General features: G+C 36.9%; 1 protein-coding gene across 1 annotated transcript; it reads left to right on the top strand.

The window, feature by feature from the left end:
- The first annotated feature begins 937 nt into the window (after positions 1-937).
- On the top strand, positions 938-17,298 carry LOC134609077 (metalloreductase STEAP4-like). Its single transcript, XM_063452466.1, has 5 exons — positions 938-1,215; positions 7,572-8,030; positions 9,073-9,600; positions 12,597-12,761; positions 15,558-17,298. Exons 2-5 carry the CDS (start codon positions 7,575-7,577, stop codon positions 15,825-15,827), a joined length of 1,419 nt encoding a protein of 472 aa, XP_063308536.1. The 5' UTR covers positions 938-1,215; positions 7,572-7,574; the 3' UTR covers positions 15,828-17,298.
- The last annotated feature ends 207 nt before the right edge of the window (positions 17,299-17,505 follow it).

Here is a 17,505-nt window from a genome sequence, read left to right as displayed (position 1 = left end):
AATAACAAAATTAAGAAAAGCCCTTAACTTAATTTTACTGTTTCAGTTGCTTAGTAGATTAGTCTCTAATTTGGTACCCTTAAGTATTGCAATCCAATGTAAAGATACCAAATTAGGGAGCTATCTACTAAACAGCTGAAATGTCAAAATTAAGAAAAAAGCACTGTATTCAATGTTGCCGTTTTAGCTGCTTAATAGATAAGTCCCTAATTTTCTATCCTTATAAAAACAAATGGATCTGAAATTTTTTGTTTCAAATCATTCCTAATTTCCTCGGTTTTGGTTCATTTCAATTTGTAAGGAATTCGGAAATTCTAAATTGCCAAATTCGTCCTAATTTGTCTGAAATATGATTTGGAATGAAACCAATTGTATACTGTGTACACTTTATGTATGGTCTCAGTCATGCATTTAAGTTACGATAAAGTGTTTTACATTTACTTATAATCAAAAGAGCAGAATATTTCCTTTTCTCGTAAGTTTACGTCGAGTGCAAAAGAACACGGCAACAACAGTGAGTATCCAAAAGTCGATCTGCAAAGTTCATTACCAAGCAGATGTAGGACGTAGGAAATTGTTTAATACCTTTTTAGTTATTGGCTGGAAATTCAAGGTTATTTCTTGGAAAACAAATCATAACAAATGTTTTCAATTACTTCAGTTTTAAAAAACAAAATAAAATAAAATATATTGAAACCCAACTGTCCTTCTCCTCTACACAACTACACTAATCAGCCACAACAATAAAATGACCTGCCTAATATCGTGTATGTCCCCCTCGCGCTGCCAAAACAGCTGTGATACATTGACACATGGACTCCTGAGGTGGAATATAACTCTTTCTGAAACATACTTCAAGAGGGGCAGGCATCGGGCAGCCTGGCACTTTTATTCAGTGTTAAACTGTTTAGAAAATGCTTTAAAACTGAACTATAAGCCAGCACCAGGGGACTCCAGGCACCATAACTACTTCAATGATGTGTCCCTTTTAAAGAAGCCCTCAGTAGTGAAAGGGTTTTCCAGTTCTGCTTTGGCAGTCTTTTAACATGCTTTTAGTTTCAGGAAATGACTAGCATTACGAAATCGGCCAGACAAAATAAATAGACCAGGTGAAAGATGATCCAAAAGCACAGTGTTTTTCATGCAGTGCACACTCAGAGGCTCAAACATATTTTGCTACACTACGGTAGTCTTTACTGAAAAAACTCACAACAGGTAAGTAGGTAATTTTATAATATTTTTTGTATTTCTACCTGTGAACAAAAAGTTATGTAACGTGATACTTAAAAAAAAAATATTTGATGTATTACCATTATGATATATAATTATTATTACATGCTATACTGTAGTTTAAAAATAATATCAGGAAGTATTACTTTACTGAGAGGGTAGTGGATGCATGGAATAGCCTTCCAGCCGAAGTGGTAGAGGTTAACACAGTAAAGGAGTTTAAGCATGCGTGGGATAGGCATAAGGCTATCCTAGCTATAAGATAAGGCCAGGGTCTAATGAAAGTATTTTAAATTGAACAGACTAGATGGGCCGAATGGTTCTTATCTGCCGTCACATTCTATGTTTCTATGTTTCTATGTTACTGTATTACAGAATTAATAATAATAATAGCAAATGTGTACCAAAAAAAAAAATAATTTTATGAAATGATAAATGTTTCAGCATGTTTTTTTCATTGGCCGTGTAATACAGTACTCTAATATGTGAACAGATTTAACAATTTTGGATTGAACATCTCGGAGAAGACAATCCTAACATTTTAATAGTATACAACTAAGCAACCCTGAGTACTAGGCTATTTCTCTGTTTTAAGAAATTCATTTTGTCCCTCTCGTTTTAACTCTAAAAACAGGGGGGGGGGAGGGGGGAAGGGGGGAATGTTACCGCTATTAATGTATTCCCAAATGATATGTGTTGGTATGACCACTTTAGTAATAACCTCACCGCACTGTGTAATTTATTGCTTTGTTCTCTTCACTATAAAATGGGGCCTCAGTTTATTAAGTTACAAAAATGAATATAGGAACCGCACTTAATCCCAAAAGACACCCGGTGCACTGGAGCAGGACCAGCAATCCCACAACGATCAGACAAACAAAAAGAAAATCTCCAGGCACTCAAGGTGTTCGTGCCGCAGACAAGTTTAATGGAACAAAAAAGAGGAGCAACATTTCAACCTTCTAAGACCTGCTAGCTTGACAAAGACCTCTTAGCAGGTCGAAACGTTGCTGTTCTTTTTTGTTCCGTTAAACTCGACTCAGTTTATTGGGTGTGATGTGCTCCATTGTGCAACCCTTGAGTCGTTATGATTTAAGTTTATATGACTAATGTAAATGTAAATTGTCTCTGTGGAAAGGTTGCTGCGGGCACACCTAGCAATCCATTTTAATAAAACATTAATGTATAAAAATAGTCTGCTTAAAAATATGTACTTAAAGTTGACACGGCAGTATGAAAGTGTAGATTATACGGTGTGCTTCAGGTAAAAAATAAGTGTGCAATAATACACAAACACAGATAAATAGAAAGGCGTAGCCTGTAATTGTGGGAGGGGTTACCCGGCTATAAAAGCTCAGGCCCCCTCCTAAGCAGTACTGGTATCGCTGGGTTCATTCAGAACCTTTTGACTTCCGGTTCAACTTACCTGGACCTCGCTCCCACGTGGTCTGCTACCGTCCAAGTGCTACCTGCTTCTTACTCACCCTGATCGGTACAATCCCGGCGGTCTCCGTGCCAGGCATCAAGTGCTCCAGCCCGGCTTGCTACCTTTAAATCCGGCGAACTCCCATCCTCCTCAGCCACACTCGCAGAGTTTTCAGTCGGTACAAGTCTCGTTGATCTCCATGCCCAGCATCAACTGCTGCATCCCCCGCCCGCGGTCAGATTCCGTCGAACTCCCATCACGCTCAGCCACCCTCGCGGCGGTCCCAGTACCTTGAAATATACTTACCTACTTCAGTGTTCTGCTTCTAGGGTCCCAGAACCGTGACTCTCCCATCCACACCACTCTCGGCCAGACGCCTGTCGCCCATTCATTCATTTACACTCATTTACCCACACTTTCATTCATACTTACCTTACCACTCCATGCTCCGTTCGGTACCTCACTCCACGCACGCGCATTCACCACTCTGGCACTTACCCTCCAATGCTGGTCGGCAACCTGGCCATTCGGCATCCGAACAGGTTCATTCTAATACTTACTATATACACGGCTGCTCACTACGACCCCCGGTGGCAATAACATATTATTACATAGAAATGCTTTATCATTTAAATTCTGTTTTTCCCTCCTTTTTCCTTGTTTTAAATTTCTAAATCGTGTATTAATTCATGATACGTTTGCTTGTTGGGTCACCTTAGGTACCCCTATATATGCGCATTACGGCATCAGTTTACCCAAAAAAGCATGCCAACAGCAGCACGCTAACTATACTATAACTACTGTTATTCAAGTACTTATCTTAAAACATCCCATGTTACTAATAGCGACAATATATTACCTGTCCCCCATACTAGACATGTGTCCAAACCTTACCTCTACTCCCGGCCTCACTTGACTGCCTCAGTTATTTACTCATTAAAGACACATTCTGATTCTGGTTATACGGTAAGGAAAATAGACTCCAGCATACCCAATAGACTTCGGCACTCAGAAAACTATAATGAGATCAAGGGCCTGATGTCATCTCTTCTGACCTCAATCACCATGATCAGCGTTAGGCTGGACAAGCTGGAAATCCCGCAGACTTCGACAGTCACCTCGCCCATACCAATCCCCACTTCGGCTCTCCTCCCCCACGATAATGACACTCCCACAAACCCAATGCCAAGCACGTCCACTCACATCATCACGCCTGCAGACTTTGTACCCCCGACGATACGCAAAGATATTCTGGAAGGCAAGGACATAAACCTAGTGTCTTTATTGTTCGCTTCACAAGATATGATAGAGAACAAGGCCTATTGCTACAGCGATCTTTCGGTTGTGCTAAAAGCCAGAGATCCTAGGCTCAACCGAAAGGTCGCCATACCTGAGTTTGTCCTTGCCTTTGGCCTCTATCGTGACGTAATCTGTTCCACCTCCCCGCACCGTAGGGAGGAATTAGATTTATACATGCACAAATTGGTGGACTTAGGGCACAAGTATGGAGGGTTTTCTTTCTACGATTATCACAAATCTTTTTCGGCCAAGGCGGCAGCGTCCCTTACTCAATTTAACACCCATACCAACTGGAGTAAGCTGGATACAGAACTTTTCTGCAGCCACTTCGCTGGCCAAAAAGCCTCCTTCTTGTGCCTTGTGCGCCTCCATCTTACACTCCACCAACTTGTGCCCAGTCGATCCTAGCCTTCCCACCTACAAGTATACCTTGGGAAAGCTCAGATCTGCAACAACTATAATTCGGCACTTAGTCAACTTCCTCATCCAAGGCTTCACTAATGGTTTCCACACAGGCCTTCTTACACTCCCCAAGTTACAGTCAGCTATCCTTGACCCTCTCACCACACAGTCACTACTCACAAAGGAACTGACGAACGGATTTATCTTGGGCCCCTTCTCTCACCCTTTGTTTTCCAGTTGGCGTACCAACCCTATAGGTATTGCCATTGGAAAGTTCAACAATCAAAAGAGACTGGTTTACGACTTGTCAGCTCCGCATTCCTTAGCAACCCCCAGCATTAACTCATTAATACCTTCAGAAGAGTTTTCACTGCAGTACACAACAGTGGGCAATGCCATTCAGGCCATTCTTGGGGTAGGGGTAGGAGCTTGGTTGGGAAAAAACAATATTTCTAATGCTTTCAAACTCCTACCCATTCACCCATCCCTGTGGCACGTTCACGGCATCAAATGGGAAGACAAATACTACTTTGCTACCCGCCTTACTTTCGGGGGGCCAAAAGCAGCCCCAAACTATTTGACATATTTTCCGACACACTATGTTGGCTACTCCTTAATATTACCCATTGCCCCTCAGTTCTGCACTACTTGGATGACTTCCTCACTATAGAATCACCTCAGTCCTCTCCAGTCAGCCTCCACAAGACCTTGGCCCTATTTGCAGCATTAGGGGTTCCACTGTCCCAAGAGAAAACTATAGGCCCTACCACAAATCTTACGTTCCTGGGCATTCACCTGGACACTGTTACCTTACAGGCTAGTTTACCAGGAGAGAAGGTGCGACAAATCATAGAGATGGTGGAGTATTTTCTGGTTAAGGACACGTGTACCAGGTCAGACCTGCAATCTTTACTGGGCACGTTGAACTGCGCCATGAGAATCATTCCGCAAGGCCAGGCATTCATCTCTAGATTGTTGTGCCTTCTCCCTTTACTCAATACTGACTCCAGCTCCCTGTCACTAGATACTCATGCCAGGGCAGATCTACTCATGTGGCTACGCTTCCTGTCTCATTGGAATGGGAGAGCCATGTTCATCACACCCATGTCAGAATCCTCACCAGTCATCTGGACCGATGCCGCAGCTCACACAGGGTTTGTGGCCATCTATGGCAATAACTGGTTTAGAGATTCCTGGCCCTTAGAAACCCTTGGTTTGCCCTCATGTAACACTACTTCAGCCTTATTTGAAGTCTATCCAATTGTGGCAGCCGCAAGAGTATGGGGACACCTATAGCAGGGGAAAGCAGCCTGTGACATCATAAGCAAGGGTAGATCTTCCTCGCTCACCATAATGAAATTGATCCGAAGGCTAACATGGTTAGCAACACGACAATTCCACATCACGTGCATCTACATTCTAGGAAACACTAATACAGCCGCTGACGCATTGTCGCGATCTAACTTACAGCTTTTCTTCAGGACGCATCCCACAGCACACTCCAGACCGGTCAGCACCCCCTCATTTCAAGACCTCATTCTGGACTAGAGAGACTGCTATCACACAGCAGTTACCTAGCCAGAGCTGCAATCTCCACTAACACATCCCGGGCATACAATCGAGCATTTACCATATATACCAAATTCATATAACAGATTATCAGATAAGCGACACCCATTCACTAGTTTCTATCATTCCGTTTATCTCCTTTTGCCACCTTAACCTTAAACTGGCATTTAATACCATAAAACGGTATATCTCAGGTATTTAAAACCACATCATTAGTGCCTACCCTAGTTCTAAAGCCTGTATGTCTTCCTACCCCGTTAAATATTCCACAGCCGTACAAGAATTAAGATCAGCATTTAAAGGTCTAGCAATGTAACTTATGTCCAATAAAGTTATTTGTTTACTCCAATCTTTTTGACCTCTTTTATTACAGGCCAACCCCTACCGTCAGGTTCCGGCAAAGCACAACCGACTGTTATATTCTTATGTACTTGTCATACCTTACAGCTTATGTCACCGACTACAAATAGAAAGGCGTAGCCTGTAATTGTGGGAGGGGTTACCCGGCTATAAAAGCTCAGGACCCCTCCTAAGCAGTACTGGTATCGCTGGGTTCATCTCTCCCACCTCACCCCTTTTATTATTACTATTTAAGGGTAGGCCCTCTTTTATTACAGGCCTACCCCATACATCGGTTCCGGCACACCAAACCGACTGTTATATTCTTATGTACTTATCATACCTTATGTCCCCGACTACAATTAAGCTAAAGACATATATACATTGCATTAGGAATTGAACTTTATGGGTGCTACAATTTAACTTTCATATAATTGTCTATTTAGTTTTTTTGTATGGCTCATTAAGCAGATGAAGATCTGACTTACTAAACAGAGATGCACTAGCTGGACCTAAATACAAAAATATCTACAATATTCAAAAACTAGGTGCTATTATTTGTATTATTTTTTAGATCACTTAATTAAACTTTTTCATAATAATAATTATCCTTTTGTTTTGTTTTTAACACTGTCCTATGGCTCAAGGATCCTGTCATATATTCTTCAATTTGTTTTAAAATATAGTTTAATTATAAAAAAAATATATATTTCCTTTCAAAGCTTGAATAATGGATTATTATATTAAAATAGTTTTGAGGTTGTTCTTTGAAAAACATCAAGGCATTAGGAAGACACACACACACGTTTCTAGCTTTGCTGAAGCTCTCTATGCATGGTCCTAGTACCCACTGCAAGATGTGTCTACGATGTGCTGATTGGGGACCGTTCCCTGATATCCCCAGATTTATGACACCAGGAAACTAGCAGGATGGCGGGACTGTCCTACAAAAAGCAGGGCTATTGGGAGGCAAATTTGCACACCATGTTGTTAAATGCACATTGCCTGAATAAGTTGATTAAGATCTTTCTGAGCTCTCCAGAGTATCGATTTGTTGTCGAAAGCAAGTCTGAAATGCACAATGGTAGAGCAATTTTCTTGAATGTTGTACTATTTGCACAGTTCATTTTCTCTATAAAAAAAATAGCTAAAGAGTAAAGAATGTAATCTCCTAACTACCTTTACATAATGATCTTTGTCTCTTCCTGGGTTTATCTGCCTGTTTAGCTGGTTCTTGCTGCTTTACAGTTAGAATTTAATAGACAATCAGTTTTAAATAACATTTGTATACCTGCCTCTTTTTCAGATCATGGAAAAACTTAATTCAAATATGATACCTTTGCGCACAGATTTTACTGAAAAAAAAGACAGTATTTGTATTTTCGGAACTGGAGATTTTGGCCGATCTCTTGGGTTGAAAATGGTACAGAGTGGTTATTCTGTAATTTATGGAAGTCGAAATCCTAACGCTGTCAGCATGGTTCCGAAAGGAGTTGAAGTATTAAACCACGCCGAAGCGGCCCAAAAATGTTCGGTAATCTTCCTGGCAATGCATAGGAACCACTACAGCTTTCTTGCTGAATTGTCCGATGTTTTACAAGGAAAAATCCTAGTGGACGTCAGCAATAACCTCAAAATAAACCAATATCCAGAATCTAATGCAGAATATCTTGCAAGCGTTTTACCTGGAGCTAAAGTAGTAAAGGCCTTTAACACAGTGTCTGCATGGGCTCTGCAGTCAGGTACATTGGATGCAAGTAGACAGGTAAGTGTTCATTATGGCGAAAAGATTAATTAGATTGTTATATTGACTTCAGCAAATATTGATTTTAATTGTTGGATTTCGGTTTTGTTTTGCCTAGTGATATTTTTTTTTCAAACAAGAAAACAAAGTGCTAAGCTTTTGATTTGTATATTCATTCAAGTAAGACAATTAATGGTCATCTCCCTGAGTTGGAAAATGCAACAGCAAACTTAATCAAGGGTAAACTTCCATTAACAGCCAAGTTGTCTAAAGGAAGACAATCAAATCTGTTATGTTAAGATCAATTATTTACAAAGCCAGGCAGCTGGATAGATGTGTAGCTAGTTAGACAGACGTACAGACAGACAAGCAGACATTTTTTATACAGTGAGATGACAACTGACAAATGTTAAAGAAAAACTAGTTGAATTTGTAGAAATCTATATTGGTGATTTGATTTTATAGTGCAGATATCTTTCCTTCCGTTTCACTGATTTATAATATAGATTTATATTATATATAATACTAGGTAATATAACTTATCTGTTATTAAATCTGATTTTTAGTTTCAATGTATATTTTAGTTTGTTATGATATCATAGGCTGTTTAACCGATGGCCTCTGAATCTACTGAACCATTTAAAGAAGAGTTTTGTGTTGTGTAGACCTGCATGGTTTTCTACCAGGGTTCCATGGCACACTGATGTGGTTCGGGCCATAAGAGCCACAAAGACATTGACTTCAAGGCTCTGACAAATTGAATGCAGTAATCAAATGTGTCCATTTTAAAGTTAGGATTCCCTTAAGTCAATTAATTAATTAATACATCTGTTTGACTGGATACATGCATATCTATCAAGAATGGCTTCAAGTAAATGTGATAACTGCTGCTGATGGTAAAAAAAATAATATTATACTTAAAAATTATTCTCTCATCGAAGAGTGTGTCTTGGTCTAAAAAAGAAGGGGAGCTAGTTGACTGTGTTTATGCAACCATGACAAGTCTTATACCTATGCAAGCTGAAACTGTCACAAATATCTGAAACCTTTATTGGCACTACAGGTGTTTGTCTGCTCCAATGACAACATAGCAAAACATTTTGTGATGGATATTGTACGAGGGACTGGACTGACTCCTCAGGATCGTGGATCTCTCTTGGCTGCCAGAGATGTGGAGAATTATCCGTTACAACTCTTTCCAATGTGGAGACTCCCAATGTATATATGTGCGGGACTGACAGTGTCTGTCTTTCTTTACTGTGTTATGACAATGGTGGTCTACACTGCTATCTATGAAAAAAAAGACGTCTCCTACTACATTTTAGTTACCATTCCAAACAAAGTATTTCCGATTGTCTCACTAATGCTACTAGCCCTGGTTTACCTTCCCGGAGTGTTTGCTGCCATTATCCAATTATACAGAGGAACAAAGTACAGTCGTTTTCCAAATTTTCTTGACCAATGGATGCTTTGTCGCAAGCAACTTGGACTAGTGGCCCTCGCATATGCGTTTCTTCATGCAATTTATACCCTGGTTATTCCAATTCGCTACTCTGTATCCTTCAGAAGAAACAACGGTATCATTGAACAGGTACAGTACGTTGATATTACAATGTGCATTTAAGACCTTGTAACGTATTTAGTTCTCATATTATTGTGTGTCGCATATTTATTGTAACTATTCTAAAGAAGAAAAACCTTCTCTCATGTAAGATAATGGGAAAAAAAATATTTTATTATATATTAAGTGCAGGTTTTGACCCTAGATAACTCATCAATGATCTCCAAATAGGTATATTTATATATTTACCAGTGAAATTAAAATAAATACCTTTTTAATGTAATGTAAAAATGAACTAACTAAAATCTTGAATGACATTGACAGTGGAAAGAGGGTGAGTTCACTTACAGTCCATCTGCAGAAAGTAGAGGCACTGTCATAGCTCTGATTGAGAATAAACTGACCACTTTCACAGCAGTGCATGGCTTGCATAAATTGATATGACTAAGGAAATGTGTAATCTCTACTTAAGCCATACCTCCAGGATTGGCCGTGCCAGAGATAGTCAGGGATCCGCATTCAGTGTTAAAGGGTTTCATAATAGTTTAACGTTGAATGGAGGGACAGTGCCAATGAACTACTGGCACTTTGACCAATTCAATGAGATATAGTATATAATAGTATCCTATTAAGCTGAAGTTATTTTTTGTGTTTAGAGCATCCCTTTAACATATGCATGCATAACTAAAACAATTCTAAACTATTCTCGATAAAACATCTAAGATATTTTAAACATTATTTTATACTCATTTAGACTGTGCACATCATAAATATGGTAATTTTAAAAATCCATTAATCTATAAGTTGTAGAAAGAGTTACTCTCTCAATATTGTATGAAATACAGCATTCCATGGTTCTGCCTGGGTTTTTTTTTTTTTTCAATGCATAACACTTTATTACAGCAGGTTAGTGCAACATACAACCGTTACAGCTTGAATCCTATACAATATGCAAGAAACAAACAATTAAATTCTGTGTCCTCGATATTGGTTGGTATACACACCACGTGGCTGTTACTTCCTATGTTTGTCTCATAGGGAAATCATCTAACAGATTTGTTAATTTTCTACAGATGGTCACAATTTCTAGACGTCTGGCATCTTTAAATACATTCTTGTCTCTCACAAACCTTCGTTACACTCCTTACATAACAAGTGTTTCAGAAGAAAAACATTTTTAACCCTTTCACTTTAGTTGTTCAACAAGTGTAATATTTTTGGTAAGATGCAATCCACAGCAACATAGCTCATAAAATCACAACAAAGCAGAAATTGCTTTTCAATATAAAAGAAAAAAAAAGATTACATAATTCATTATTATTTACATTTTCATTTTTCATTTCATCTTTTGCCAAAATTATTGGCAGCATCAAATTGATCATACATTATACAGTATCCAGAACCAAGTGGTACTAAAAACAGGCTCTGGATTATTAATGTACATGCACAAACACCAGCAAGTGTGACAACAAAATATAAACAAATTGTAATTTGAAGTAATCTGCTGGTATTTTGGTATTTTTGGTATTACACTGACACTGCACTTTTGGGAGAGTTTAGACACTACCAGTGCAAGACAGAAGTTTGGTTCTGCCCTAGCAGAGAACAGATGGTAGTGGAAACATGTACAGGTATCTGGGAGAACCCTACTTTGACTCCTTAAGGACCAAACTTCTGGAATAAAAGGGAAACGTGACATGTCAAACATGTCATGGGTCCTTAAGGGGTTTAATGGGGAAAGTTGAAAAGGCAGCCATAAGCCAAATGCTTACAAATACAATGTCATCACTTAACACTCTGAATTTTATATTTTGGTTTAGTTTAAAAGTATAGGGACAGTGTTCCCCACTAAGTTTGCTTGATTATTAATGCTATGTAACAAAAGCATTTGTCTTGCCCTCCTCCCCCCCATGTTAACAGAAGATCCAAAAAAACAACCCTTTCTCACCGCCCATGATAACGATAGCATTAATCATTTCACTTAGCAGGGATCATATGGGCCTCATTTTTTTTATTTATTATACTTAATGCATCCAGGGTTTGTTCTCTAGTAGCTTAATAAGCTGGACATTTTTACTGGTGAATTACAAAATAAAAAAGAAAAGAAAAACGTAATGTACAGCAAGCATGTCAAACTGAAATGCTGACACAGGCCAAATAAACGATGTTTAAGTTTGTGTGGGCTGCAAAAAAAAAAAAAGAGTTCGACCTAGACCAACACAAACTAAAATGACTTGTATTATTCTCATGCAAGCAATATGTAATCCTGGGTACATATATATAATTTACTCAAAAGCTTCACTTCAAGTTACTTACTATGCCCCCAAACTAATACACATCCTACTGTGCCCTCCCCCCTTACTCCCTCTAATATACTTCCCCCTCCCCGATCTAATTTTCTCAAATAATATATATTACTGAATTAATTACTGAATAATTTTACAAGCACATTATGTGTAACTTGTATTTACTTATCTACTGAGCCATTTGACAGGCTCTTTGTTTGTGAGTACAAGACCTTATTTATATATTGGTGGTTTTAAAGCAGTATTACACTATATATTTATTTCTTCTGAGATTACCTAAAGGATTTGTACACCTACAAAGAGGGGGGAAGGGTCGCCTTTACAGACCCAAAAGTCTCTACACACAGAGCTAGATTTTATAGCTCTGGAATATGTGAGTGTTCCATTTTAGATAGCTATATACTACATTGAGTAAAGCTTTTACACTATTTTGATTGTCAATTGACTCTTAAAGGTGCACACACCAGATTATATAAAAAAATTAATATTAAATAGTAAATATTTTCTAGAAGTGATATCACGTTATATTTATTGCAATCTATTTATATAAATGTTCATAAAGTGGGTGTTTTAAAGGAAAATTGCCTCTTAACAAAGACATGGTAAAATTGTAGACATGGTAAAATGGTAAAACTGTCTTTGTACAAAAATTCAAAACCTTTTTTGTGCAGACATTTATAAGATAATGATGACTAATGTATTATTTATATTTGTATCTAGATAAAAACCAACAATACAAGACCCTTTTTGTACAGTAGCACATGGCGATCAGACACATATTTGGCTTTTGGAATTCTTGGATTCTTCTTCTATATTCTCTTAGGGATAACATCCTTACCTTCCGTCAGCAACACTGTAAATTGGAGGGAGTTTCGATTTGTACAAGTATGATCTTCTTTTATTATATGTATTATTATTATTATTGTTAATATTATTATTGTTATAATATTAAAAATGAGAAAATGACCCCAAGTAAAAACATAAAGGCACAGACACTATAAATACAAGCCTGCATGTTTTATTTGTGCTTATTTTCTTTTCCTTTTTTTTGTATCTATATCACCTTATGGGATGGTGGATATGTTGTTTTATTGACCTCTTTAAGAGGATAGTCTCTGGTGGGTGGTTTTCCTTGGCTTCTGCTTTTGACATCGGGGTATTTAACTGTCCTACTGTGTTTGTTATTCATTCCTATGATTAACCCCTTAGGGACCGGCCTGTTTTTGCGATGTTTGTACGTTAAGGACCAGAGCAGTTTTAACACTTTTGTGGTGTTTGTGTTTAGCTGTAATTTTCCGCTCTCTCATTTACGGTTCCCATACAAGTTATATATTGTTTTTTTCAAGACAAGAAGGGCTTTCTTTACATACCATTATTTGTATTATGTCATACATTGTATTTAAAAAAATAAATAAAATATGGTGAAAAATAAAAAAAAAACATGTTTTTGGACTTTTACTTGAAAAATCTTTTACTTATCTACAAAAGCTAATGAAAAAAACTGCTAAATAGATTCAAAATATTGTCCCGAGTTTAAAAACACCCAGTGTTTACATGCTTTATTGCTTTTTTTTGCAAGTTATAGGCCTATAAATACAAGTAGGAAATTGCTGTTTCAATATATATATATATATTTTAAATGTATCAATAGTGACATTGTAACACCGTTATCTGTCATAAATCCCCGAAACACACCTAACATGTACATATTTTTTTAAAGTAGACAACCCAGGGTATTCAACATTGGGTATGTCCAGTTTTTTTTAGTAGCCACCTAGTCACAAACACTGGCCAAAGTTAGCATTTATATTTGTTTGTGTGTTAAACATGCAAAAAACACTAACTTTGGCCGGTGTTTGTGACTAAGTGGCTACTAAAAAAGGCTGAACATATCCCATTTGCAATACCTTGGGTTGTCTTCTTTTGCAAATGGTATGCCACCATGGGGCTAATTCTCATTCCTTGGCTACCAAACGCTCTCAAAGGTAACCTAACCAATCCGACAAATTTCAATAAAAAAAAAAAGTAAAATCAAGCCTTATATTTGACCCTGTAACTTTCACAAACACTATAAAACCTCTACATGTAATATTTGTGTTCAGCGAAGTCTTCCGAGTAAAACAGTACCCCCATTTACAGGTTTTAGGGTGTCATAGAAAGTTACAGGGTTAAACACAGTGCTAGCAAATTAAATTATCTGGACTTTCGGCCTGGGTTGGCAGGCAGGTCCCTCAAATTTCAATCATTAAAATTACTTAATTAGGTAAAAATATTACATAAATACGCACGTAGAATTTTAATATATATACATATTTATATATTTGACGTCTACGTGTATATTTATGAAATTATTTATGTTATTATGTATATGGACATATGTATATTTCGTATTATTTGTATTTATTTATTTATACATAGATATATATATCATTACATTCTAAGTGTATTTTGATATAAATATATATATATCAATAGCAAAATACTGTTAGAATAAAATTGCATATATATATATATATATCTCATTTTTTTAATTATTAAAAATTATTTTTATTTTTTGTTATTTATTTTTATTAACATATTATTTTTATTTTATAATATATATATATACCATATATATAGTAATTATATATATATTGTATATATTCGTGTGTAATTTAAATATAAGTGTATTTTTATATTAATATACGTATATATAAATATAAAAATACACTTAGTATGACATTATATATATGATACATATACATATATTATATATAGATATAATACATGTATATATATCATATATATATATATATATATATATATATATACATATTATTATTTTTTTACACTGATTGCTTTATTTTTGTAACTTTATTTTTTATTTTCCACTTGCAGGGAGACTGCCTGTCAGCACAGACAGTCCCCCTGCAGGCAGACACATGGACACCTATTGCGGTCATGTGATTGAGTGATCACATGGCCGCAGGGTCCTGATCTGCCGAGGGAAGACTGCCCGGGCAGACAGGCAGTCCTCCTGGACCGGGAGGAGCGCTGATCGCCGCCGTGGGACCGATGGCGATCAGGTAAGTTATCTGTTATTAAAGTTATGACGGTTCAGGACCGTCAGCGGTCCAAACACACGTTTTACCGCTGACGGTCCTGAACCGTCAGCGGTCCTGAAGGGGTTAAGGACCTAAGAGCCTGAAATGTCTTTCAATATTTTCATTGCTCCTTCTGTTTTGTTTTTTGTTTGCTGACAATACATTTTTTCATTTCTATGGTAAGTGCTTACATTGGGCGTTCTTTTTGCAGTCTTTCAGTCCTTGCTTGATCCTCAGAATTAGAACTTTCTCGCCCTACATCCACTCTAGTTTTAAGTTAATGGAGCTTTGTCTCATTTTATTTTGCATTTTTCACCTTTTTGAATGCTATATATTATATTTTTTCTTTAGTGTTAATATCACTGTATACCTTGCCTAAAACAAGTCGTACGAATTGTATCCAATACAATGTTCTACCCAATATCTGCTCATCTTTAATTCCATCATTATTTTACTTCTAAAACAATCTGAAGTTTGTCGCTATTTATACTCATTGTCTGAGATCATACTGAGAAAATATCATGTAATGCTACTGGGTGTTAAATGTTACAAAATATATTTTATATGAAATAAACATATTTTCTATTTTATCTTTCAGTCAAAACTTGGATATCTTACACTGCTGCTGTGTACGGCGCATGCTATGGTCTATGGCTGGGACAGATTCCTCATCTTTTCTCGATACAAGTGGTACCTTCCACCTGCTTACACACTAGCTCTCATCATTCCGTGCATTGTGCTGGTCTTCAAATTTATTCTTATAACCCCATGCATAGATCAAAGAATTACAAAAATTCGTCAAGGATGGGAAAGAATGTCTAAACCACAAAAAGACACACATTTACACAATGACAACTTAGCTATATAGTTATTTGTGGTGCAATCAAACACTAGGGGGCCTTCACTGGAATGTTCTCGAGTATTCCTGCTACAGGTTTATCGAAAAATTCCAAGCTCCCTTAATTTGCGCTTCTGGTGATTTATTGTGAATTGAGATATGTATGTTTCCCTTGCCCAGTTCATCCTTCATGAATGACGCTATGAGGTATAACATTTTCTCAGTCTCCTTACCTAATCAGTGTTCGTTAACAAGGGCAGTCCAGATATCTGTAGCTTATACAAATGAACAACTCCAATGTGTCCTGATAATGATCAGCTTAAAATATGGCAGAAAGCACAGTTATAACTGCATTCATCGTGACACGTGTAGTTAAGCCACTATTAACAATATAGCATGCAAGCTGTACAGTAGCACAACACACACTTTATGGATGACTGGGAGAATACTTTGTCAAAACACTGTAAGAAATCTACATTCTGGTATATACCTAAGATGCAGACAGGGTGTGATTGAATATTCCAGAACCCATTTGGAAAATGTGAAAAATTCTTTGGAGCACAACAGATTATATAATTTTGTTAAAATGTCATAAGCCACTTGTACGTTAGTCAAAATTGTAGTTTGTATTGATAAGGGAGAGATTAATCATTGAATCCAAGAGCCATGTGGACTGAAATATGAGTTTAATGCTTTAAAAAAATAAATTAAATAAAAAAGCAGGTATAGTTACAGGGGGAAAAAATCAGGTTCAGGTCTTTAGGGGTCGAGATAGAAGACAGGACATGTATGAGTTGGTGACAATGGAGGGATTCTAATAATGGGGGAGTCTTCTTCTTGTCATAGACAAAAAAAAGCATATACGGAAGTGTCCAGGATTGGAGAAAAGTCTGGTTTATTAGAGAAATGTAATAGAGAAGGGAATGTAGAGGGTAAAAGGGTATTCCGTTTTGTCAATGCCATTGAATTTCAGGTTTTAACAAAGCGTTTGCTGTTAATATACTGAAAGTGCCATTAGTAAGAGATAGTAAGTCCTTCAAGACCGGGGGCTTTAGGACACTCTAAAATTCTTCAATATAAATATGAATATCAAGGTAAACTGGCAGTTCATTATTTTGGTTTTAGGGCATGTTTAGGGAGCTAGTGTTCAATCTGCTTAAATGTATCTTTAATGTCTTCAGGACAGAAAGGCTTTTCAATTTCAAATGCAGACACTTTCAGCAATATAAAGAAATAATAGGCAGACCTGTCCGGTCAAGTTATACATTTTGGTAAGAAATGTGTGTGGGGTTTTTTGAACGTTCACAAATTCTATTACATTTGTAACAGCCCCTAGTGATTCAAAAACCTCTCTTAATAGAGCTATTTAGAAATGTTTGTGTCACACGGGACTGGAATTTTCATTGCTTACATTTTGTAAATCTAGTTTACATTCCAGATACTGTTTTGCTATGGAGTATTGTCTTGATTTGTTTGCATGTTTCTTTCATATTGTCACTTTGAATTATTTTACTCTAAATAAAGATTTGCCTTTTTTTTTCAAATATTTGTGTAATCTTTTGTGTACATTCCCCCATTTGTGACAGTATTAATAAACGTTTAAAATGAAAAAGAAATTCTCCAGTACTAATTTTACATTTTTTTTTCATCACAGAACAAATAATAAAGCAAACATATTGATTATTTTCAGTAAATTAATTGTTGATTT

This window comes from Pelobates fuscus, chromosome 4 (assembly GCF_036172605.1).
Source record: "Pelobates fuscus isolate aPelFus1 chromosome 4, aPelFus1.pri, whole genome shotgun sequence".
NCBI lineage: Eukaryota > Metazoa > Chordata > Amphibia > Anura > Pelobatidae > Pelobates > Pelobates fuscus.
Note: the sequence above shows the minus strand (reverse complement) of the source record. Positions and strands in the feature narration are given on the sequence as shown.

What these genes read in the sequence shown, in the direction of transcription:
- LOC134609077 (XM_063452466.1), top strand. Translation starts at nt 7,575, where the DNA reads ATGGAAAAACTTAATTCAAATATGATACCTTTGCGCACAGATTTTACT. An exon ending in ACAACGGTATCATTGAACAG is followed by an intron (nt 9,601 to 12,596) that starts GTACAGTACGTT and finishes ATTTGTATCTAG; the next exon opens with ATAAAAACCAACAATACAAG. An exon ending in GGGAGTTTCGATTTGTACAA is followed by an intron (nt 12,762 to 15,557) that starts GTATGATCTTCT and finishes TTTATCTTTCAG; the next exon opens with TCAAAACTTGGATATCTTAC.